This window comes from Pristis pectinata, chromosome 8, assembly GCF_009764475.1.
Source record: "Pristis pectinata isolate sPriPec2 chromosome 8, sPriPec2.1.pri, whole genome shotgun sequence".
Lineage (NCBI taxonomy): Eukaryota > Metazoa > Chordata > Chondrichthyes > Rhinopristiformes > Pristidae > Pristis > Pristis pectinata.
In genome coordinates, this window is record NC_067412.1 from 37,602,438 (window position 1) to 37,627,043 (window position 24,606).

The window sequence follows — 24,606 nt, forward strand, 5'->3', positions numbered from 1 at the left end:
TATCTCCTTTTAATTTCCTTGTACAATGTCAATATAAATAAACACTGACCGACAATATTGGAATAATTAATTTAATTCAAAGCTGTGGAGATTTTTATGATTGACGTGCGGAGGCATCAATGGCGCAGCCAGTTTCCTTCGCTCTTCCTCCAATTGGCTGAGGGAGGAGGGTGGGGCCGTCGGTGATTGGTCAGAAGTGGCGGGGCATTTGTTGTCTGAGGTTCCCTCTCTGGCTTGGTGCTTCTTAACCTTGTTGTTGATGTTGATAAAAGTATCAGCTGGGCACATATTATAATGGAAAACAGCGCGAAAAAGCCCCTGAATTGGGAAACGAGGGAGCAGGTGAAGTAATGTCAAACTCTCAAAATCAGACTTGCACCAAAACAGAAAGGGCTGAAATTAATTCTTCCTTTTCACCCCCCCAGCTGAAAGAGAGATTGGCCCTGCTGAAGAAAGAGTATGCAAAGACGGTGTATAAATTACAGGTAAATAGCACTTCTTTCTTGGAACCGAGGAGGTCTTGCTTCTAATCCAGTTCTAAGGGTTTTGAAGAACTGATCTGGTATCCTCGAACTCTGGGGTAGGAGGAGGCGCTGTGCCCAAGATAATTTTCTAGAGCGGTATGTTTCTGGTCCCACAAGGAAGGAAGCATTGCTGGATCTGTTTCTGTGGAATGAAGTGGGTCAAGTGTACTAATTTTTGGTTGGGGAACATTTATAAGATAGTCGTCGTAATATCAAAAGATCTAGGTTAGCTGTAGAAAAAGATCATAGATTTGTACACCATGGGAAGGAGCCCTTTGGCCCAACTTGTCACTGCTGACCATTGTGCCTACCTGAGCAAGTCCCGTTTGCCTGCTTTTGGCCCATATCCCGTAACGGTTCCCTGAGACGATGAGATGGACTCTCGACCTCACAATCTACTTTGTTATGACCGTGCACCTTATTGTCTACCTACACTGCACTTCCCTGTAGCTGTGACACTTTACTCTGTATTATGTTATCGTTTTTACCCTGTACTACTCAATGCACTGTGTAACGAATAACGAACGGTATGCAAGACAAGTTTTTCACCGTACCTCGGTACAAGTGACAATAATATACCAATATACCAATATCCCTCTAAACCTTTCCTTTCCATGAACCTGTCCAAATGTCTTGTAAACATTGTAACTATTCCTGCCTCTGGCTGCTTGTTCCATTGACCGACCACCCTCTGTGTGGAAAAACTTGCACTTCAGATCCCTTTTGGGACTTTCCCCTCCCACCTTAAACCTATGGCCTGTAGCTTTAGACCTCTCTACCCTGCGAATAAGACTGTGACTATATACCCTATCTATGTCCCTCATGATTTTATAAAATAAAAGAAGAAGCAGTCCAAAGTTTAAAAAAAATAGTGGTGGAAGGCCAGTTTCAATGGATTGAGAGTGAACCTGGTCCAGGTAAATGGAAGCCAAATGTTGACAAACAAAACTGTTATAGAACAAGGAAGAGATGGTTCAGATACAGTTGAGGTACATTTCCATGAGGGACAAAGGAAGGGGGAAAAAAATCATTCAGAGCTCCCTGGATGATGAAGGAGGTACAGAGTAAGATAAAGCATAAAAAGGCTGTGTATGGACAATCAGGTTGTAAATACCATTGAGAACCAGGCTGATTACAAAAGGATCAGAGGGAGTGAAAATTAAGATAAGAGAGTTATTGAAAAGTGTATGTGACAATATTAGCTAGTTGGTACATTGGATACAGGTCCTCCCCAGGTTACAAAAACTTGACTTATGGATAGCCTGTACTCGTGAATGAGCATGTGGGAGACTGGTGAGATAGATTTGCCAGCTGTTGCAGGCATCTTCACCCGTGTGCAAACTCGGTCTATGGCAATATCATCACACCTTGCAGCAAAGTCTGCTTTAAATACACATTGCCCCTGGTTGGCCTATGTTTTTATTTAAGTATATTGCTGGGCAGCTGCATTTACAACTTCTGAACTATTTGGGGTTACAACTAGTTCTCGTCAATGAAACCCTGAAAATCTAAAAATTGATGGCATGGAGGGATTAGAAAAGTTGTTGTCTGAACTTTAAGGTAGGTTTCTGACCAGGACCAGTGGGATACATTTTGAGAGAAGCTCAGGAGTAAATCACAGGGGTAGTGACCATAATATTCTGGTGCTCTTTGGATGTGGGTGGTGCCAGAGAACTAGAGAGTGGCAAATATTTATTCCCTTATTCAGTAAAGGGGGTAAGGGTGAGCCCAGTAACCACAGGCCAGTTTTTAGAATTGCTGATCTAGGAAGGATTAATGGGCACCTTGAGGAAAATAAGGCAAACTAGCACAGATTTGTTCAGATCAAATTGTGTTCAATTAATTTGTTAGAATTTTTTTAATGAGGTATCAGATAGAGTTGACAGTGACGCAGTTGATTTGGTGTAACTGGACTTCAAGAAAATTTTGATTGGGTGCCACAAAATAGGCCCAAAGCACATGGCATAAAAGGGGCATTTATAGAATGAGCATATAGTTCGCTAACTAACAGGCAACAGGGATCATGGTGAATGTTTTTTTAGACCAAAGGAAGGTGAATAGTAGCATTTTCCCAGGATCGGTATTGGGGCCATTGCTTCGATCTATATTAATGATCTAGACTTTGGGGGGGGGGGGGGGGGGGGGGGCTGTGGAGAAGAAGGCTCAGTTTCTAATTTTGTAGATGACACTAAACTTGAAAGGACTGTGAACAGTGAAAAGGACAAAGATAAATTTCAGCAGTATACAAATGGGCAAGAGGAATGGGCAGATGCAGAGCACATATAGTTTAACATGGGAAAGGTGAAGTGATGCATTTTGATAGGAAGAATGAGGTGAGTCAACATAGAATAAAGGATACTGTTCTAAAAGGGATGCAGAAGCTGAGGGACCTAGAGATAGGTGTGCGCAAATCATTGAAAGTGGCAGGGCGGGTTGAGAAAGTTGTTAATAAGCCATGGGCCTTATCAATAAATTTGCTCCTCAGAAATCCTTTAAATTTCTCCCCTATTACCTTAAACCTATGTCATCTAATTTTTTAGATCCCTACAGTAGGAAAAAGGCAACGTCTTTCCACCCACCATTTGTTCTCTAAGTCATGGGTTTTCTGTTTGGCCTTGGCCTTCAAGTCCCTGTAGAGCCATTTCTTTTCCCATGAGGTGTGATGGAGCTTCCAGTCCAAGAGCGCTTTGTATTTGTGGTTAATTAGCTCCTGGATCTCCTGGTCATTCTCATCAAACCAGACCTGGTGTTTTCTGTTGGAGAAGCCAAGGGTGTCTTCACATATGCTAGTTATGATGGGCTTAAAGGCAGCCCAGATGCTGTTGGCTCTTTGACTCCTGTTGGATTGGGGTCATCAGGTTGTCTCTGAGGTGAGGCATGGGCAAAAGCCCATCTCTGTGTGCATTCTTGCTGAAAGGCACCTTTGCTTATGGCCACGTTTGTGCATGTGTCTGTGTTAATGATATGCTGCAGACCACAGTTTCAAATTGTTTTTGACCCCTTTGCTACTGCAAATAGCTTTTTATGTAATATCATATGTATATGTGGTGAGTGCCACATGCTTGAGAAGAAAAGCTAATTTGGTCCAGGACTCCACATAAACAATCTTGCTCCATGTAGATTGATTGATTGTTATTATTGGCCAACAACATTGGATCGTGTAAAAAGTGTTGAATACTATAGCTTGCTGGGCAGTGCTCTTCCCTCTTAGTTAGAGGGTTGTGTATTTGTGTCCCACCCTTAAGATATGGGTACAAAAATGTAGAATGCCCCTCGAAGCAGTTCTGAGGAAGTACTGTACAGTTGAATGTGGCATCTTTCAGATGATGCAGTAAAACCAAGACCCATTTATACCCTTGGTAGGACGTAAAAGACTTCATAGCATTACTCCAAAGAAGAGTATGGGTTTTCAGTGTAGCCCCACCTTCCCTCTTAAGCTGCCCTGGCCTCAATCAGCATTGCTGTTGGTGAGATCTTGTTGTTGCAAATTGTCAGCTGTGTTTTCTATGTTATGTCACTGACTGTAAAATACTTCAAGACCTGAAAGTCATACTTGCAACAACATTGCCTTCCTTGGAGCTAATTTTGACACAATAGGCAATCTCATTAGTTCCATTCCCCCCTCTTTATTTCCTGTATCCATGTAACTTATTCTCCCTCGCACATTCCCATCAACTCCCTTTTGATTCTTTTTGCCATTAATCTACACTAAAGGATGAGTTACAGTAGTCAATCAATCTACTAGCATGTCTTTGGAATGTGGGAGGAAAGCAGAAAATCTGGAGGAAACCCATGGTGATAATAGAGGGAACGTACAAACTCCACATAAATAGCACCTTAGGTCAGGATAGAAACCAGGTCCCTGGAGTGATGAGACAGCATGTAAATGCAAAGCCTTTGTTATTTTGTTTAGCAATTCCTACATTTGGGTGAGGTAACTTTTTAAATCAAGTTTCATTGATTTTAGCACCATTATTGTACACTATGGTCAGCCAGCATTGTTCTGAGCAGAGAGCCTAGTGATTCCAGAAAAACAGAACATGCACTTAACATTTCATTTGGCATCTGCGTTTAAAACAAAACAATTTATGACCCAGGAGGTGACTTTGCATCCATTTAAAGTTAGATAAAATAACTTTTAAAATGTTTTTGATGTTGAATGAGGAAAGAACGTTGCCCAAAGCTGATAGCGCCATTGGACCTCATGCCCACCTGAATGGATGCACAAGGCTTTAGTTTAAAGACTCTTTTCAGTCCTGCATTAAAATGTAAGCCCAGTTTATGCCTGCTAATATTTTGTAACATTTTCTGCAATAATGTTAAATGATTTGGTGATGAAATGCTATTCTATGGAGTAGAAATCTGTCACAGTAATTTTCATTAAAATAGAGAATCATGAGAGGGATAATGTTTGAGCACTGGTCCATGCCAGCTTTTTAGAACAATATGTTCAGTCTACACTGTATTTATTGTTGGCCTTATGATATTTATCCCTTATTTTCTGCTATTAGCGTGCACAGAAAGCTGAGAGGATACAGAAGCATGTTAAAAAAACAATTGCACATCAGAATCGGCTGCAGGAAGAGCAAAGCACAACCCAGCTGACAGTGGGTAGGTCTACAGTAAAATGGTCTGAACTTTAGAGTGGACTGTGTCTTTTAGTTGATATTTCAGTTGTAATGGGCCTTGGTGAAGAATCTTCTTAAGTTCCCTAATTCCCACAAGGAGTGTAAGACCTAAAGGGCACATGCACATTGTATAACTGAAAATGTAGAGTCGATCTGCTCCTCAACTCTCATATGTTTGGCTTTGTATTCTGTGCCTGTATGTGCTTAAGTCTGAGTTAAGGGTGGGAAGTTGTAAGCTAAGACACTGAGGGGAGCACCCTCGCTTTCTGTTCCTTTAACCCTGTTCCTATGCTGATTATTTAAATTGCATTTCCTAACCGATGCTTTTAACAATTTTGGGCCAGTTCCCCGTTTGGTTGTTTTGTCAATATGATGTGTATCTGTCTCTGTTTCATTCTGTTTCTCTGAAGGTTTGAGAAAGGGCCTAATGTGTCTTTCTTGAATCTTTTTAAGAAAATGAGTATTCCCCTATTTTGGGGACATATCGGTCCGACTCTTCGCTTAAGAAAGGTCAAGTCCCAGCAGAAGAACATAAGGAAAAGAATTCTACCATAACCTTCAGTGTTGTGTCAGAAATCATTGAATGTTCAAATGAGTCTTTAATGAGCATGTACAAAAGTGTTGACTCTTCAGCTCAACCCTGCTCTCCGTCAGTTGAAGAAATGAACCCCATCACAAAGATAGAAGGTGAATTTCAAAGTCGTGTGAAACTAAGAAAAAAGAGGTCATGCGAAGTACTGAAAAGAGCGTTTGAAGTAACCAGTGAGTCAGATGAACCTTTGACTGCCAATGGAGAGCCTTGTATTAAAAAAATGGAAACACTAGATCCACCCATTAATAACAGAGATATCAATGTCTTCCAGACTCTTGATAGATGTGTTAAAGAGAACACAAGGCTTAAAGCACTCCCTCAAACTGAAGACAACTCAGCATTGTTAAAGAATGGAACACAGGAAGTAGAAGATCATTGTGTGATAATGCCCAAGGGCAGAATAGCAAGTGACTCTAATTCTTACGGTCATGAGGACAAATCTACAGGAGGGGCTATGTGCAGTAATGAAGCTTTCCCTTCAACAGAGCTGACTGAAGATGCTCAACTGCAGGAAGCAAAGCCAAATTGCTCTAAGAACCTTAGTGAAACTTCCGAATCCAACCTTAAGGATAAGACAGTTGCAGTAGAACCAGGTGAGCTGCAAGCAGGTACCACTGTGCGTGGATCTCTAGGAGGCAGCCCACTGAAGTCTTGTACACTTGTTGAAGGACTTATCTTTCCTGTCGAGTACTATGTTCGGACAACTCGTCGCATGACCAGCTGTCAGCGACAGGTGGATCTGGACGCAGTGATTCATAGCCATTTGGGGAAGTCCAGAAATGGTGGGAAAGGAAGACCCAGGAAGTTAACACATGACCAAAGCAGTCCCGTAGAAGGCACCCCCAAGGGTGAAGCAGAGATCTGTGAAACCTTGTTACTTTTTAATAGTCAGGAGGGTGATGGCAGAGGGTCCAATTCAACTTCCTTGCAGCCTGACCTGCAAGACTCGTGTAATGTCAGTGGTGATTCCCAGAGCACAAAATCAAACCGAAGGAAAGGGAGAAAAAGAGGCAGAGGAGAATGTACAAAATTCCAGCTCACTGATATTCATCAGAAGTCTGTGGAGAGGAATTCAAATGACCGCACAGTTCCCAGTGATGTTCAGATTTCTTTATCTTCTGATGTTCAGGGTGAGAATGAGGGCAAGAAGAATGAACTTAATGCTTGCCAGACAATGCCTGACTCTAACAAACTCTATGGAAATACTGTAACTAATACAAATAGTCATAATTTTTCAGGGACTTATAACTTTAACATAAAGAATTCCAGCTTATCGCAAGACAAAGCTAAGCAACTAGTGGAACCACAGCAGAAGTCCAACAAAATTCAGACCAATGATTTCAAAGAAGACTTGAACGATCAGTTGATAGTACAAGGTGCAGTGAATGTGCTTGAGCCATCGAGTACAAACAGTGATATCGACAGTCAGGAAATGATTCCAGAAACTCAGCAGGATTCTTCTGTTGACACCTCATTGAAGAAGAATTTAAATGGTACAAGGCAGTCGTTTCCATTAGGGATTGATTTGAAGAGAGGGAAGGCAGAGTCGCCAGTCTCTCAGCCCAAGAGGAGAGTGAAGCTCTCAAGAGGTGAGCACTGAATGCACTATGTTTTGTTGGACTTGAATAGGTTTGACTGCAATGCTTATGACTGGTTTGTTCTGAGAGCTGACATTTTTATTAATTGTATGTAAAACTCATTTATTTTTGATTAGAAGGTAAAAAAGAACTTGCACTTCTAAACTACCTTGCATAATCTCTGAAAAACACTTCACAGTCACTGGAAGCCTTGAAGTATAGTGATTATTGTTCTGTACAGACCTTGTGTCTAAGACCAGAGAAATTGCAATAATCCACAGTTGAGCAGGAAATAGAATGGTTCATGACGTCATCTAAGGGGTTGAACACACACATTGCCATTTAATCAGTCCCCCAAGTTATGATGATCTGTTTGCTGCTTGATCCTTAAATAAAAGTCAATTGTGATTGTTCTCTTCAATAAATAAGCAATAAGATTTTTTAAAATAAAATTGCTGATCTTTATAGAACCATTATAATTCTGAAGACATTATGTTTCTTACAAACACTGCAAATCTAAATGATTAGAAGCTGGAGACCTGCACTATTCTTTAAAAGATATCAGTGCAAGCATTGATAGACTCATTCAATACGCTGTGGGATGACGGGCGCTACATGAACACTCCCAGAGATAAGTAAATTAAAATTTATCATGGAGTGCTTATCTTCAATATTTGCTTTCTCTATTTAATGATTTGCCTGCTTTACGTTTGATTATAGGAATCCCATTGAGGATAAACTACAGCACAGTTGTGGGCAGACAAGATGGCTCAAATGGTCTTTTTCTGCCTGCCAGTTTTCTCATAACTCTTTGGGTTGCTGAAGTAATGGAAGTTGTGTCTTCCCAATAGGTAACAGCTATCATAGAACACGTGGAAGCTCCAGGAAGGTCACTGAGAGATTCGAAGACAGGACACTAGTGTGTTCAGAACCATTACTCAGTGTTAAAAAACCTATTGTCAAAAGATTGTTTCACAGCCAGGAAGTCCAGGATTTTGACCTTCCAGAGGAGGAGTATGGTCAACTTAAAGAGAAGCTAAGAGCAGAAGCATTAAAGAAATTGTGCATTCCTTCCCAACATGATGGAGTTGGCTGTAATTTGAAAACTCTGGTGGAAAAGGATGTTTGGGACACAACACACTGCAAAAATGCATGTGTATTAGAGCCTACAGAAAACTTTGAGGAATCCCACCCACAAAGTAAGATGGCTTAGTAATTTCTAAGGCAAGTGCTTCCAATATTCTAACAAAGTATATAGAGGTTAAAATGCCCAGTATTTACCTTTCCTTGTTTGCCAAGTTAGCTGTCCCAATATGTTCACATACTTAGACAGCAGTACTTCAAACAGTGCATCATCTTCATTCTGATGAGCTAATTGGGCCCAGTATACATAAAGCACACCCCACACAATGATTTTCTTTGTATGCATTAAATGTGGACAATTTATCAACATAGGTTGCGATGGTAAAACTGTATAAGCCCCAGTAGCCTGGTATCACCTCCTGACAATGGCAGACTCCAGAACCTCTTGAAGTTGGATTCAGTTCATCCCCCAACCTTTAGAAACTAAAATTTGAAATTTACATTTGTGCTTAGTTAAGATACATCTGGACTTATGCTGAAAATGATATCTTTACTTGCTATTATTATGGGCAATTTATGTATGCAATCTGCTTTTTGTAAGACCCTATTATTCAATTGTAGTGATAAATGAGACAATGGGATTAATGACAGGTATATTACTACAGTGGTGAAATAGTTCACTCCTTAAAGTTTACACGATTATTGGCAAAGTAAATGTATGGACGTCACAAGAAATTCTGCAGGTGCTGGAATCTGGAGCAATACACAAAGTGCTGGAGGAACTCAGCGGGTCAGGCAGCATCTATGGAGAGAAATAAACAGTCGACATTTTGGGCCGAGACCCTTCATCAGGACTGGAAAGCAAGAGGGCAGAAGCCAGAATAAGAAGATGTGGGGGGGGGAGGGGGGAGGGGGAGGAGCACATGCAGGCAGGTGATGAGTGTGTTCAGGTGCTAAGCGAGTCCAGGTGAGAGGGGGAAGGTGGGTGGGGGAGGGGGGGGAAGATGTAAGAAGCTGAGAGGTGATAGGTAGAAGAGGCCAAGGGCTGAAGAAGGTATCCGGTAGGAGAGGGCAGTGGACCCTGGAATGAAGGATGGTGGAGGAGAGGAGATGGTCAGATCATCAAGGTGGGGGAAGGGAGCCACAGGAATAAGGGAAGACAAGGGGGGGGGGTGGAGAAAAAGAAGGGGTGGGGTACCGGAAGTTAGAGAAATCGATGTTAAGGCCATCAGGTTGGAGAATCCCAAGGCGGAATATGAGGTGTTGTTCCTCCAACCTGCGTCTGGCCTCAACGTGGCAGTAGAGGAGGCCATGGATAGACGTGTCAGTATGGGAGTGGGATGTGGAATTGAAGTGGGTGGCCACCGGGAGGTCCTGGCTGTTGTGGCAGATGGAGCGAAGGTGCTTGACGAAGCGGTCACCTAATCTGCGTCGGGTCTCACCGATGTACAGGAGACCACACCAGGAGCACCGGATGCAATAAATGACACCCTCAGCCTCACAAGTGAAGCACTGCCTCACCCTGAAGGATTGTCTGGGACCCTGAACGGTGGTGAGGGAGGAGGTGTAGGGACAGGGGTAGCATTTGGTGCAGTTGCAGGCATAAGTGCAAGGGGGTTATCAGTGGGGAGAGACAAGGGAGTCGCGGAGAGAGCGGTCCCTGCGGAAAGCAGAGAGAGGCAGTGAGGGGAAGACGTGCCTGGTGGTCAGATCCCGTTGGAGGTGGCAGAAGTTTGGAGAATGATGTGTTGAATGTGGAGGCTTGTGGGGAACCCTGTCCCTGTTGTGTTGGGTGGAGGGGAAGGGGTGAAGGCAGATGTGTAGGAAGTGGAGGAGATACGGGTAAGGGTAGTGTTGATGGTGATGGAAGGGAAACGCTGGTTACTGAAAAAGGAGAACATCTCTGATGTCCTAGAATGGAAAGCCTCATCATGGGAACAGATGAGGCGGAGGCAGAGGAATTGGGTGAAGGGGATGGCGTTCTTACAAGTGACAGGGTGGGAAGAGGTGTAGTCGAGGTATCTGTGGGAGTCAGTGGGTTTGTAGAAGATGTCTGTAGTTAATCTGTCCCCAGAGATGGAGACAGAGAGATCTAGAAAGGAGAGAGAGGTGTCGGAGATGGACCAAGTGAATCTGAGGGCAGGGTGGAAGTTGGAGGCAAAGTTGATGAAATTGACGAGCTCAGCATGGGGGGCAGGAAGCAGCCCCAATGCATTCGTCAATGTTGGGGGGCATTACTGGTGTAGGCTTGGAACATGGACTATTCCACGTAGCCAACAGAGAGGCAGGCATAGCTGGGGCCCATGCGAGTACCCATGGCTACACCTTTAGTTTGGAGAAAGTGGGAGGAGCCGAAAGAGAAGTTATTAAGGGCGAGTACCAGTTCCGCCAGACGGAGGAGGGTGGTGGTGGAGGGGAACTGGTTATATGGATGTGCTTCCTCTACATATCTGTCAATTATTTTGAGGCTCAATAATAAGCGAAGCTAAAACCTCATAATGGATGACATTAATACATGCCATGTTTTTCACCAAGAGTCTTCATGCTGCAAGGAACTTCCCAGGACTCCAGAAAAGCCAGGGGAAGACATCAACTCTTGTGTTCAGCAAATTCCAAAAACTGCATCTGGCCATAAACTGTCTTCCAGCATTCTGCTTTCTACTCCATCCTGTACTCCACAGGCAATGAATGACCATCAGCACAACCAATCTGCCTGTAGCCCTGCTTTCCCTTCACTTGGCTTCACTCCTGCCTCTGGTTCTACAGGGTGTTCTCCAGTATTTTCCCAAAGCAGTTATGGAAATCAGAATTCGCCTCAAACTGGGACATTGCTGCACCTACTAGAAGATGTGGGGAATTGTGGACAGAGGTCCCAGACAGCTGCTGGAAAAGCATCACAACCAGATTTAACTCCGCCCACTCCAATAATAAAAGAAGGCAGTCTGTGTGTTTTCTCTGGAAGGGAACCTTTAAACAGTCAGGATGAGGAGGATCTCAACTACAAATGTGAGACGATGTTCAGCCAGCAAGAGATGCCAAATGATGATTGTGCTGAGGAATTTTCAGAAGTGGACACTGTAATTGTAGAGGTAGCTTTTTTTCTGTTATGGCTTGTGTGGTGTTATAATACGGTGGTGCAATTTGTGGCCATGGGGTCTGACCATTATTGCCAGCCAGCATTTATAGACTATTTCTATTTGCCCTTGAACTAAATGGCTTGCTATGTCACTTTAGAGGGGATTTAAGAGTCAACCACATCAGTGGGTCTGGAGTTGCATTTAGCCAGACCAGGTAAGGATGGTAGATTTCCTTCTCTGAAGGACATTAATGAACCACATTGTCATTAGGATTACTAGTGGCTGTTTTTTTTTACATTTATTTCTAAATTCTTAATTGAATTCGAATTCCAAACCTGACATGGTGGAATTTGACCTTGGATCTCTGGATTATTGGTCCTGCAACTCAACTACTGTACCACCACTGTATTTTTCTGCTACAGGGGGTGTATTTTTCAATAATTGTTAATGCCTCTCCTAAACAGAAGAATTCAGTTAACATTTCGCTAATGTGCCAAATTTGCCACTCTGTATTCTTTTGCTGCTGTTCTTCATTTTGAATGTTACCCTGAATGTGTTAAGTTGGAGAAAGCATTAACCAAGAACATGTATGTTGTGCCAATGACCTCCTTGAGATGCAAAGTGGTGAAATTTACTTCGGTTCACTCTTAAATTCACTCGTTGATGAGCAACTTGTAACAAAAACAGAAAATGATCGAATTATTCAATAGGTCAGGCAGCATTTGTGGAGAAGCAGACTTGAGCTGATGTTTCAGGCCAATATCACTTCATCATAACTGGAAAAGTGATAGAACAAATGTGTTTACACAGCAGAGAGGAGGAGGGATGGAGAGAACAGAGGCAGTATTTATGATAGGGTGGAGACCAGCTCACAAACTCCCACAGCTATTTCAACTATACTTCCTCTCGCCCTGCTTCCTGTAAGCATTCCATTCTCCCAGTTTTTCTCTCTCTGGCATATCTGCTTTTATGACGAGTCTTTCCATTTCAATACCCTTCCTTTTTTCTTTAACCATTGGCTTTCTCTCTATCATAGTTAATAAGGTTCTCATCTGTGCCTCTTCTATTCCCTAGGCTTCTGCTCTCAGCCCCTTCTCCCAACCAGAACAAGGATAGAGTTTCAGCTTCCACTCCAAGGATCCAAACAGTACTTCTAGGTGTAATTCACTTCCCCTTCTCCCAATTTAGTGTACTGCATTTGGCGTTCACAATGTGCTCTCCTCTATCTTAAAAAAAACCAAATGCAGATTGGGTAACTGCTTTTCAGTCTGCAAGGACAACCCTGAGCTTCCATTTGCCTGTCACTTAATTCTCCATTTGTGTCTTTGGCTTCCTATGCTGTTATAACAATGCCCAGAGGAAGCTTGAGGAACAGCACACCAGCATATGCAGTGTTATTTTCTGCTTCCATTAGAGTTTTGTTACCTGTAGCCGAAAAGGGGAGTTCTACAATTTTTTGATAAATGTAAGCTTTTGTGATTTCCAAATCTTTTCACTAACTTTGGGAATTTTTGTTTTGCAGAAAGATGATATCTTGACTCCAGCTCTTGCCACCATGAAATTAGAGCAAAAACTGGAAAAGCAGATGTTACAATTAATCTCCAAGATACAGGTTAGTGAATACTGATGACCACTGAAGTAAAAATCAAATGATCCAGATTTTGCTGAGCAAGGCTCATTGCTCAAGTACCCCAATAGTCACAGACCTAAGTGGTTCAGACCTGCAAGGCTGGGTTTACTAGATTAAGTCAGTGAGGTCCTATGCAATGCCAGGGTGATCTTGTTCAAAAAAGGGAATAAGGATAAGCTTAGCAACGACAAGACAATCAGTAGTGGAAAACTTTGAAACATTGATCCAGGACAGGATTAATACTCCCCTGGAGGAAAATGAATTAATTAAGGCAAATCAGCACAGATTTGTTAAATGCAGATTGAAGGAACTTTTTTTGATGAGGTAACAGATAAGAGTTAATGAGGATAATGCAATTGACGTGATGTACATGGACTTCCAGAAGGCTTTTGGTTAGGTGCCACATAACAGGCCTATCGGGAAAGATGTTGCACATGGCACAAAAGGAACTTTGTATTGTGAATACAAAGTTGCCCAAGTACCAGACAATAGTGGTGAATGATTGTGTCTCAGACTGGAAGAAGGTGAATAGTGGCATCCTGCAGGTCTTGGACATAAACAGGCTGGTGGAATGGGCAGACACATAATGGGTGAAGCTAAATGTGGAGGTTATGAATTTTGGTAAGACAAATGAGGAGTGACTATGTCAAATAAAGAATATTGTGAGCAAAGAGACCTAGGGATATGTGTGCATAAGTTGGTGAATAAGTTGGTTTATTATTGTCATGTGTACTGAGGTATAATGAAAACCTTGTCTTGCACACCATCCATACAGATCACTTTAGTACAACAGTGCATTTGAGATAGTTCAAGGTAAAAACAATAACAATGCAGAATAAAATGTTACAGTTACAGAGAAAGTGCTATGCAGCTAGATAATAAGGTGCAAGGCCATAATGAGGTAGATTGTGAGGTCAAGAGTCCATCTTGTCATACTAGGGGACCATTCACTGGTCTTATAACAGCGGGATAGCAGCTGTCCTTGAGCCTGGTGGTACATGCTTTCAGGCTTTTGTATCTTCTGCCTGGTGGGAGGGGGGAGAAGAGAGAATGTCCGGGGTGGTTAGGGTCTTTGATTATGTTTGCTGCTTTACTGAGGCAGCGAGAAGTGTAGACAGAATCCATGGAGGGAAGGCTGGTTCCGTGATGTGCTGAGCTCTCTGTGGTTTCTTGTGATCACGGGCAGAGCAGTTGCCATACCAAGCTGTGATGTGTCCAGATAGGATGCTTTCTGTGGTGCATCAATAAAAATTGGTGAGTGTTAAAGGGGATGTGCCAAATTTCTTTAGCCTCCTGAGGAAGTAGAGGCGCTTGTGAGCTTTCTTGGCTGTGGGGTCGACATGGTTGGACCAGGACAGGCTATTGGAGACGTTCACTCCTAGGGACTTGAAGCGGTCAACCCCCTCAACCTCAGCACTGTTGATGTAAACAGGAGCATGTGCACCACCCCACTTCCTGAAGTCAATGACCAGCTCTTTTGTTTTTATGACATTGAAGGAAAGTTTGTTGTCTTGACACCATGTCACTTGGTGCTCTATCTCCTTCCTGTGCTTTGACTCATTGTTATTTGAGATACAACCCACTATGGTGGTATATTATCTGCAAAAAAAAATCAGTGGAAGAATAGGTTGCGAATATAGGTAATATAGTATACACAATTTTGGGCAACTCACAAAAAGCTGGACGATCTCAGTGGGTCAGGGAACATCTGTGGAGGGAAATGGACAGTCGAAGTTTCAGGTCGAGACCCTTCATCTGGACTGAAAGATAGAGGGGAGATAGCCACTGGTCTGCAGTCTCTTGTCTCTCCATACACAATCTTGGCTTTGTCAATAGAGACATAGGGTACACAAGCTAGGAAGTTACGCTGAAGCTTTCAACTGGAGTATTATGTTCAATTCCAGTTGTCACATTATAGGAAGGATGTGAAGACATTAAAGGGGGTCCAGAAAAGAATTAAAAGAATCGTTGCTGGGATAAAGGACTACAGTTACAAGGACAGATTTAAGCGGCTGGAACTGTTTTCTTCCAGGGTACCTGGGTATGACAAAAGTCCCAAGAAATGAAGCATCACTGGGGCAGATGAAGCAGTTACTTTGTTTTGCATAAGTAATACAAGCTTTTGATGTCATTGTGTTTGTGCAATACACACTGTGCTTGCACCAGAAACTTGAGCAGAACAAGTACCAATATATATTTGTTCTGCTCAAGTTTTTGAAGCAAACAGTGTCTTTTATTTTATCACGAGTGTCTTTTGCCACGACTAGCCTTGATGTTGCAGTATTTTCACAGAATACATGTTTTGTGGAAAGGACACTCTCTTCTGATAAACAGAATTTATAGATCAGTCTTCATTACTGGCATGAGACATATTTGCAATGGTTCATCAGTGTTGGGAGGATAAATAGTGTTATCATTTTATTTATAGAATCCATCCACATCCTGCATTATTGACTTGTGCACCGTATTTTGGATAGTGAAAGAGACCAGAACTTTGTGTATTGCCTGTGCCTGTGAAACAGCGGTGTTCCTGTGGGCCCCACAGCAGCTCAACCAGTGGACTAACATCTGTACTTGGGCCTTTGATAAGGTAAAGATGTCTGTCCTTTTGTCATTGCTACAAATTGGCTTAATCTGATCATGCTGTTAGATATTCGATGCTGAATGATTGAGTTAGTTTAAAATAAAATGTTTAACTCCAAAGTTTTAACTTCTCAGAATTACCCATATCATGTTGAATTTATCTTCCTCCTTCTTGTGACATTTGTGGAAACCTGCACACTGAGCCAGCTAATGAAATTCTTTTGCAAACAATGGGCTCTCACAAAAAGTTGGAGCATGTTGGACCAATATTGTTTATTGATCACAAAGTCTGAACTCTGTTTTCATTTCTTTCCCAAAAAAGTTCTTTTATACCCAGCTTCCCATTAACCTTAGTTGGAAGAAATCTTATCTCTATCTTTCTACAACCAAGCCACTCAGGATTATTACACAAAACTCCTGGATTAAACAAGGAATGCCCTGGATAACAGATATTCTGGATTACACACAAAACTCCTGGATTAAGCAAGAAATCCTCCTGGATTAAGCAAGAAATGTTTAAAAGCAGACCTACCCTAGCTCCCAAGCATCAGTGAATCACCAACAGATTTGACTTCTATTACATTTCAAACACCTTTTATGAACTTTCCTGTTATACCTGAAGTACTTAAGACAAACCAAATTGACTTTGTTTTGTATTCAGCACACAGTTTTTGATCACCAGACCATTGGCATCTATGGCAGGCAGGACAGGTAATCATGTGCATAGTCAGAATCATTGCCACTAACTCATCTATCATATCCCTAATTTGAACCAGAGCCACACACAGTCATCTGAGAAGGTAGGTAAAAGGAAGCCAGAGATCTGCTACCTTGCCTTCCCTCAAAATACCTACTGTGTTGGTAAGGGTTCTGCCAGATACCTTTCTGTTGCAAAGAGGCTGCAATTTAGGAACTCCTTTGTGCATCTAGAATTTCTAATCAAATAGATCGCTGCTTTATCTCAATCTGGTTTTGCATTACAAGTCAATGTTGTCCTGGTGCAAGTCAGTATCTTATCCAATTAGATATATTTGAGAGACAAGTTGGCAACTGTTTAACTGCTTACATGTACAGGTTTTACTGTGTTTAGGTATGGAGATTGAGGAAGATGAGAGCTCATTTTTGAAGGTTTTACAGTTTTAACATTGATTTGGTTCTTTCTCCTTCCTTTCAGGTTCCCATAATTGAACTCATCCCCATTCCAGATGCTGTAAACGTTCTGTGTGTGGCCTTTGGAAGCCTGGAGATAAGGGAAGTAAAGTAAGGCCACAAAAAACACTGACAAAACAATAAATGTGCTCCACTGCTGACTGAATTACACATGCAAAACACAGCAGTTTTTCAATATACCACAACACCTTATAACCAGACTGTTGAAATTGACACATTGCCACAATTGTCTGACTACTGACACATTGTGGCGGAGCATAATCATAATGGATTTGGAAGCTACTAAACTAAGGTTTGAGCACTGAGCAGAGATTAGTTGCTTCCTAATGAAATGAGTGTGGAAAATATAAGGTGAGATGTCAAGTGCCCACTTAAATTCCTCTTGGCAACAGGTTTTGGAGTGACTCATTATAAAATCTGTGTGGAGTTATGTCACTGGGGAAATTATTTTCTCAGAAAATCTCTATCACAGTTCTGAAGAGAGCATAGGAGCAATTCCATTTCTAATTCAGAAAGTTCTGATTGGGAAGTGCAGTTGGAGTTTTATTTTGTAACCAGCCCATACTGTACCTGTCCTGGGAGTGTTTTAGAGTAGAGGGAGATGTATTTTGTGCAGAGATAAATCCATTATTTTCACACAGCGTCACTGTAATTTGTGCAGAGATAAATCCATTATTTTCACACAGCGTCACTGTAATTCTAATAATGAATACAAGAGAATGGTACAATGCTCGGCTCAGATGAAGACTGGTGGTTCCTCTTTCTCAATGATAAAGATGGATTGTTTTTCTACTTCTTATAAGGGTATTAAGCTCTACAGAGAGAGGCTGCTTGGAACACACTCTGCTACAAGCAGGAGATATAAATGCAGTGTTGGGGCTGGCTGGAAGGAGGTTGGTCTGCTCTTATGGCACACTGCAGAGTCAGAGCATAGAATTGAACACCCTCTCCAAAGAAGGAAGGTCAGAAACTAATTTTTACTTCTTTATTGATTTGCTTTGGTCAGCAACTCCTCAGCTAGCAGACCGTGTTAGCTTCTGTATGCTCAGAGTATTAGAATGATGTAGGAGTTTAAGAGGGTTCAAGAGAAATGAAACAACAAAGTGAAATTAGTTCAAGTCTTCAGCTCAGGATTCAATTGCTAGGAGGTATGGGAGGCCAGTCAGATAGCATATCTGTACCTACATGAGATTTTAACCATTATGATTTCACTTTGAATGTCTAAGCAGTCTAGATGTAACGAGCAAAATATTGCACATCTTTTTCTCCTACTCTTTGTGTTAAAGGTTCCCTAGGATAATGCTGACTTCTTGATTATGATAAGTTGCTTGTATAATGATGAACTTGGAAGCAGTGTCACCAAAGCATAAAATAGGCTATAGAAGGCCATGCTTATGAGTCGTAGCTTAAATGGGTTTTTCATTTCCTAAGTCTGGCATTGGTAAATGCGCACAGAGGCCCCTCCTGAGCCTTAATAGAGAAAACGGTACCTATACAGAACTGGGTGAATGTTTGGAAGAAGAGAGGAGAGGAAATATTTTGTGTTAATTTTAAAGTTCGGGCAAATTTACTGACTGAATTTTATGGTTAGGAGTGAGCAATCTATGCAACTCGTCCCACCCAATGAGATGGTTCTGGCTTTCAGCGAAGTTGAAGGGCAAGTGGAAGCTTTGATTGGATCAACTATAATGAGCAACATCGTCATTTGGTGAGAACTTGATTCCCATTTGTTTCTTTATCAACAATATCACCATGAGCCATTGTTCAGCTGGTAGCACATTAGCCTGTGCGTCAGAAGCACTCCAACCTAGGCTGATGTTCCAGTGCAATGCTGAGAGAGTCCTGCATTGTCAGGATTGCCTTTGTTTCAAACCAAAGCCTTGTCTCCCTCTTGGGTAGATTTATAAGATCCTGTGGAAGAGGAGTGGGTGAGTTGTAATTAGTAGCCAGGGACCAATACTTATTCCTCAATCAATATCAGTTTAAAAAAAACATATTATCTGGTTATTACGTTGCTGTGTGCAAATTGGCTGTCATATTTCCTACAACAGGGATTGCTCTTTAAAAAACATACCATTGCCTTTGGAGCTCCCTAAGGCTGTGAAGGGCACCATAAATGTGTAAATCTTTCTTCTTTTAACTGACTCATTGTGCTCACTTCACCATTTGATCTGATTTCATTTCTTGGCTTGGTTGAAATTACTTTAAATATCTTGCAAGTAATAAAACTCTCAGGCATAACCTAAAATAGTAAAATACTTGGGACACAATTTCAGCTGCTCTGCCTGCCCTGCAGGCTCTCTTTCTTCCCCAGCTGCTGTCCCTCGTTGTTCTTTTTGTTGCCTTCACGTTAACATGGTTGTGAGTATCCTTTTGATCTCTCCAGCAAAGTTGTAAACCTTTTCTCTGGCTGTGCCCCGCCATCCTGGAGGTAGGAATATGAAAAATGTGCCCCTTGAACATGCCCATCATTCAAATAGATGGTGGGAAATTTGTTTCCTCAGCCAAAACTTCCAAGAAACATTAATTAGGTTCTACTGCATTTAAAAAAGCAGTTTGCCCCATTTGCCAGTTGAGCAGCAGTATATTTTTTAAAAATTAAATATGCAAAACCTGCAGAGGCTGTTCTAGAAGTTTTGATAAATAATTACATAAAAGTAGTTATTAAACAAATGAAGGCATTTTAATGGCATTCTACCTATTTTCTGTCAGGAATAAATCATGTGACATTATTGAATGGATGTTGTTCAGGTGTCACAGAGGGTGAAGCACTGTCCAAATTGTTTTTGTTTCCCTCTTAGGAACCTGAAGACTGGACACCTGCTCAAGAAGATCCATTTAAGTGAAAGCTACCCTGGCACTGTCTGCCAGAAGGCCTATTCCCAGTCTGTAAGGCACAGCAGTTTTACCTTTATAACCACAGGCAGTGGCATTATTTCACAGAACACTGCTTTGTGACATTTCTGCCTTCCAGGAAGGGCATCGGTGGCAGAATAATGAGAAAGGATGTGTAATAAAATGGATTTAATGGTGCTGGGGACCGGGGACTAAATAGAAACCTGTATACAATCTAGAACTCTTCTTACTAGGAGCCTTTTGTGAGGGAGGAGCCTTCACCTCTTATGTTCTGAATCCAGTTCAAACTGATAAGGAGGAAAATTGTAATTGATCGAAAGGATCTTAACTTAAATGAATTTAATTGATTTCCTGTTGACACAGTCGCACCCAAAAGTTAGCATCACATGACATATTAATGTGAGTTTCAGAGTATATGCAGAACAGGTAATATTGGGTACAGTAAATAAAGCACTGTGCAGGAAGAAGATGGTTATTTGAATTTAGAAGCAAGTTTTACATTTAATTAAACAAGGCTGACTTTGAAAGCAGAGCACATAGATTTTTCATCCAAAGCCCTGATTTGAGGTAAAAGATTGCTATTAAAAACAAGTCAATACTCCAAAAAGAAAATGGAATGTTTGCTTCTCTTAATAGTTTCAAAACTTAGATATACCCCCTTGGTACAATTTGACTCTGGACCAGTAGCATTTAATTTCACTTGCTTTGTTAGGAATACCAACAAATGAGAGCAGTACAATCTCTGGACCTGCTGACTGCTTGGCTTCTTGATTAAATAACTTGCAGTTGAAACTACAAGTGCTGGGATTTTATGGTACAAGTCGTTACCATCAGTGAGGAAAGAAAGTAATATCAGTTAATGTTTTGATCAAGATTGATACCTGAAATATGCACGTCTTTCTCTCCCCAATCACCCCTCCTCAAAGTAAAGACACAATCAGTTCTGTAGATTTTTTACACTTGCAGTTTTATTTTATCTCTGCCGTTACATATCTGTCCTAGATCGTTATGATCAATATCACCAGTTTATCAATTTCACAAAGTATGCATATATTTAAGGATTATAATCTGGAGAGTTGCTTGTTAGTAAATAGAAAGGACAATAATTAAATCATGAATGCAGCTTCTAAATTAGTAAGAAGCCTGCAGAGTTAAAGCAGACTGTTCCCTCTGAAATAAATATTTTAATAATTGCTTTATTTCTGAAATTTAGGGAATATTATTCATTCTCCTCAGTCATCGATACATTGGCACCTGCGAAGGATTGGTTGGAGGACAGATCTGTGTTTTGAGAATGGTTGGTGTTAATCCTATGAATGGGAAAAATAGACCAATCATGTCATATACAGTCCCTGTGGAATGCAGTGGGAGGTAAGGTCCATCAGTACTACATGTGCATCAATACCTTCCTATATAAAAATGCCTTCTGATGCTCAGTACATCTCTGGGCTATACATAGATTGGCCACTCTCAAGCACAGTATTAAATTAGACTGTGTTAAATGCATACAGTACGTTGCAGCTTTTTCTGAAAGGGTTTCTCTGCAAGTTATATTTTCCCATCAATTTTGTGGATTAGCATTGTATACTATGAGGTTAGCTTTCCCAGCTGTGTCGATGGGAAATGGAGTAGTGTCATACTTTGTTTCAGTGTCAGATATTGAGATAAACCTGGCTTCCATGTGCAGTCAGTGCTTTCTGTCTCTCTTGATCAGTTACATTCTCTCCCTGAAGTATTGTTAACCCACCTTGCTGCCTTAATCATCAGAACAATTAGAAAGCTGATGAAGAAGTTTGTGTATCCTGTAACAATGTTTTAACATGAATGAAATTGTGCGTGTCCATGCGACTTTGATCAGTATATATCACTTTAACTGAATCCATCCTCCGGGAAATTGATTCAGCCAAATTGCTTTCATGTGACAGGAGTGCCCACAATTTCTTGCAACCTCCAGGCTCTCGCCCAACTATGTAAGAAATATAAGAAACAGAAGCATAAGTAGACCATTCAGCCACTCACACCTGTTGTGTAATTCAGTAAGATAATGGCTGACTTTTTTAAACCTCAGTGCCACTTTCCTTACTAACCTATTCTCCTTGATTCCTTAAATCTGCCCATTTGAATATGCTCAGAGTCTGAGCCTCCACGTCCCTCTTGGGTACAGTCTACATGAAGAAATTTCTTCTCAGTCTTGAATGACCAGTCTTGATTGTGACCTCTTGTTCTTGACAACATCCCAGCCAGAGAAAGTTTCTACCACATTCAAGCCTGTAAGAATTTTATGTGTTCGACCTGTCGTTCTTCTAAACTCAAGGAAGTATTGGCCCAATCTGGTTAACCTCTCCTCATAAAAACAAACCTGGCATCCCAGGAATCATCTTATGAATTTTGGTTGCACTCCCTCAATCACGAGTAAGCTCTTCCTTCGATAGGGAGACCTAGATCTGTAACACAATATTTTGGGTGCTTTCTTCCCAGGGTCCTATATAATTAGAGAAAAGTGTTTCAATTCTTGTCCTCAAATCCTGTTGCAATAAAGGCCAACATGGCAATTGTTTTTCTAATTGTTTGCTGTACCAGTGATATGTATATAAGAACACACAGGCCCTCTAAATGTCAATGCCTTTCAAGCTTTCACATTATATTCCATATACCATGTTCTTATCAATCAGGCAGTTGTAGAATGAAGGTGATGGGCAAAAGAACCACAATGAATATGAGAAACTCTTTTTATGCAATGAATAGTTTAGGTTTGGAACACATTGTCAGAGTTAATAGTGGGGGCAGATTCAATTGTAGTAATCAAAAGGGGCTTTAAGTATCTGAAATGAAGGAACTTGTATGGAGTGGGACCACCTGGATTGCTGTTATGTAGAGCTGTTTTAGACACAGTGGCCTACTTCTGCACTGTAACCATTCTGTGAATCAAGTTAGCCACATGTTCCTTCAATTGGGTCAATAACATATTTGCAGGAATATTGTTTTCCTCACTATTCATTGATTGTATTTCTTTAATCAGGTACATTGATGGAGGTGTGAAGGGCCAGTCCATTGCAGCAATTGTAACTCCTGGAACCCTGGTACTTTGGGACGTACTGTCTGGCCATATCTCAACCATGCTACAACCTGACACCAGTGGGGACTGGTCACTATTTTACTGGGCAGAGGAGGACTTGTGTCTCCTGGCCAGAAAGAACGATAGCACTGTGTATATATACAAATACTTAGGAATCAGAACAGAATGAATATATTGCTGTCTCAAGATTATACAGGATAAACTGGGTCATCGGTTGTTTATTTGAAACCTGTTTACTTCCTTTTTGGCTGAAAAGTACCAAGGCCCTGAAGGATAAAAAGACTTCGACATGAACAAAACGACTTCTGGGTTTTGTGCAGAATGCAATGTTTTTCCACAATGTTTGGATTGATTTGCTGAGCTCTGTACATGCCTTTTTGCTGCAGAGGTGTGCTGTAAGTTACTGGACTATTTCTGTAAAATGTTTAGTGCACATCAATGCATAACTATTTAACATTTATATTTAAATAGTTGTGAAGATTTACTTTGTGTTTAACTGCAGTAGTTAGACACTACTGTTCCTTTCCAAATGCACTTGTAGGGCAATTCTGGGTGAGCACTGTATATTGTTTTGACAGGTGATAAATGAGCAGAATATATTTTTCTCTGTTCACTGTTGGTTGAAAGAATCGCTAATAATGTAAAGTTGGAAAATCTGAGTTGTATTCACATCTACTAACAGTAAAACCAGTCTCATTTTACTTCCATGTGGCTGTTTGGCTTGTTGCCTTTCCTATTAACAGAGAGAGAACTTTGAAAAGTTGGCATGTGTCACTTGTTTCCAAACTAGAGTAACTGTACTTGTTTAAGCAGGTAAATGAGAGGTTATAATGTCACAAATCTGTATATAATAAATAAAAACAATTAATTTCTATTATGTATTTTATAAATACTGGATAAAAAGCATCATCTGACCAATAAAGTGGGGATCAAATGCAGAAATATTGTGCAGCAGAGTTCTTGCCATCATGTAGTGTGCGCTAGTCTGGAGCCACTCTTCCAGTCCCTATCGAAACATTTTGACTAACATTCTCCCTAACTTCTCATAATTGTTTGGGTTTTCTGTGCCTTAACATTTTCAGTTATATATCCAGCGTAGGATGCCTTTGGTCAAATCAAAACTTTATAATTGTATTGTCTCTAACAAAAGTGCCATGCAGTGTTGTTCCACAGAATGGTATGTACAGTGGCTGAAAAGCTCCCATGTTGCTCTGAGTAAGGGGAAAACACTGGCCAAAGAGTTTTCATTAGGAAACAGCACATCAAAGTTGCAAGGGCATCATAGAACCTAGTCAAATGTGGGGAATTGAAGGACAATCCATGTCACCATGACAACAACAGGTACTGAAGTGCTGCCAACCCAATTCAATATTCATAAGAACAAGTACTGAAACAAATTTGCAAAGTATTATGAATAAAGAAAGGATTATCTTGGAATTTCAGTATGTTGTGTCAGGTTCCAATCACTACATGATACCTTCAAGAGGAAGGGTGTGGCAAAATATCAGATTTTGATCAGGCACTAAACTGTTGATCGGCTTTGGGGCCATTTCTGGTGTTGGGGTACTGGCTGCTAGCTGTGGCATTTTTTGGTAGCAATGTTGCCTCTGAGTCAGAAGATTGTGAGTTGAAATCCTACTTCTAGGGCATAACTGAAGGAGTACTATCTTTCAGGTCTGATGATAAAGTGAGACTCATTTTTCTTACACAACTCTGTTTTGAAGAACAGGGAAGTTCTTTGCAGTGTTTGGATGATATTTATCCTAGAATCAACAGCTGAAAAAATATCTGGTTATAATTATATTCTTGT

At 41.1% G+C, this 24,606-nt stretch overlaps 1 protein-coding gene across 2 annotated transcripts; it reads left to right on the top strand.

The window, feature by feature from the left end:
* The first annotated feature begins 209 nt into the window (after positions 1–209).
* palb2 (partner and localizer of BRCA2) lies at positions 210–23,735 on the top strand. 2 transcript variants are annotated; one of them, XM_052021722.1, is made up of 14 exons: positions 210–342; positions 426–485; positions 5,036–5,135; positions 5,606–7,333; positions 8,173–8,520; positions 10,940–11,493; positions 13,004–13,093; positions 15,540–15,701; positions 16,869–16,954; positions 17,668–17,826; positions 18,456–18,572; positions 19,666–19,753; positions 20,934–21,091; positions 22,740–23,735. In XM_052021722.1, the coding sequence occupies exons 1-14, from the start codon at positions 295–297 to the stop codon at positions 22,963–22,965; spliced, it is 3,924 nt and encodes a 1,307-aa protein (XP_051877682.1). In that variant the 5' UTR covers positions 210–294; the 3' UTR covers positions 22,966–23,735. The 2 variants fall into 2 exon arrangements, with proteins under 2 accessions (XP_051877682.1, XP_051877683.1); XM_052021723.1 differs by lacking the exon at positions 8,173–8,520 and having other exon boundaries at positions 22,740–23,718.
* The last annotated feature ends 871 nt before the right edge of the window (positions 23,736–24,606 follow it).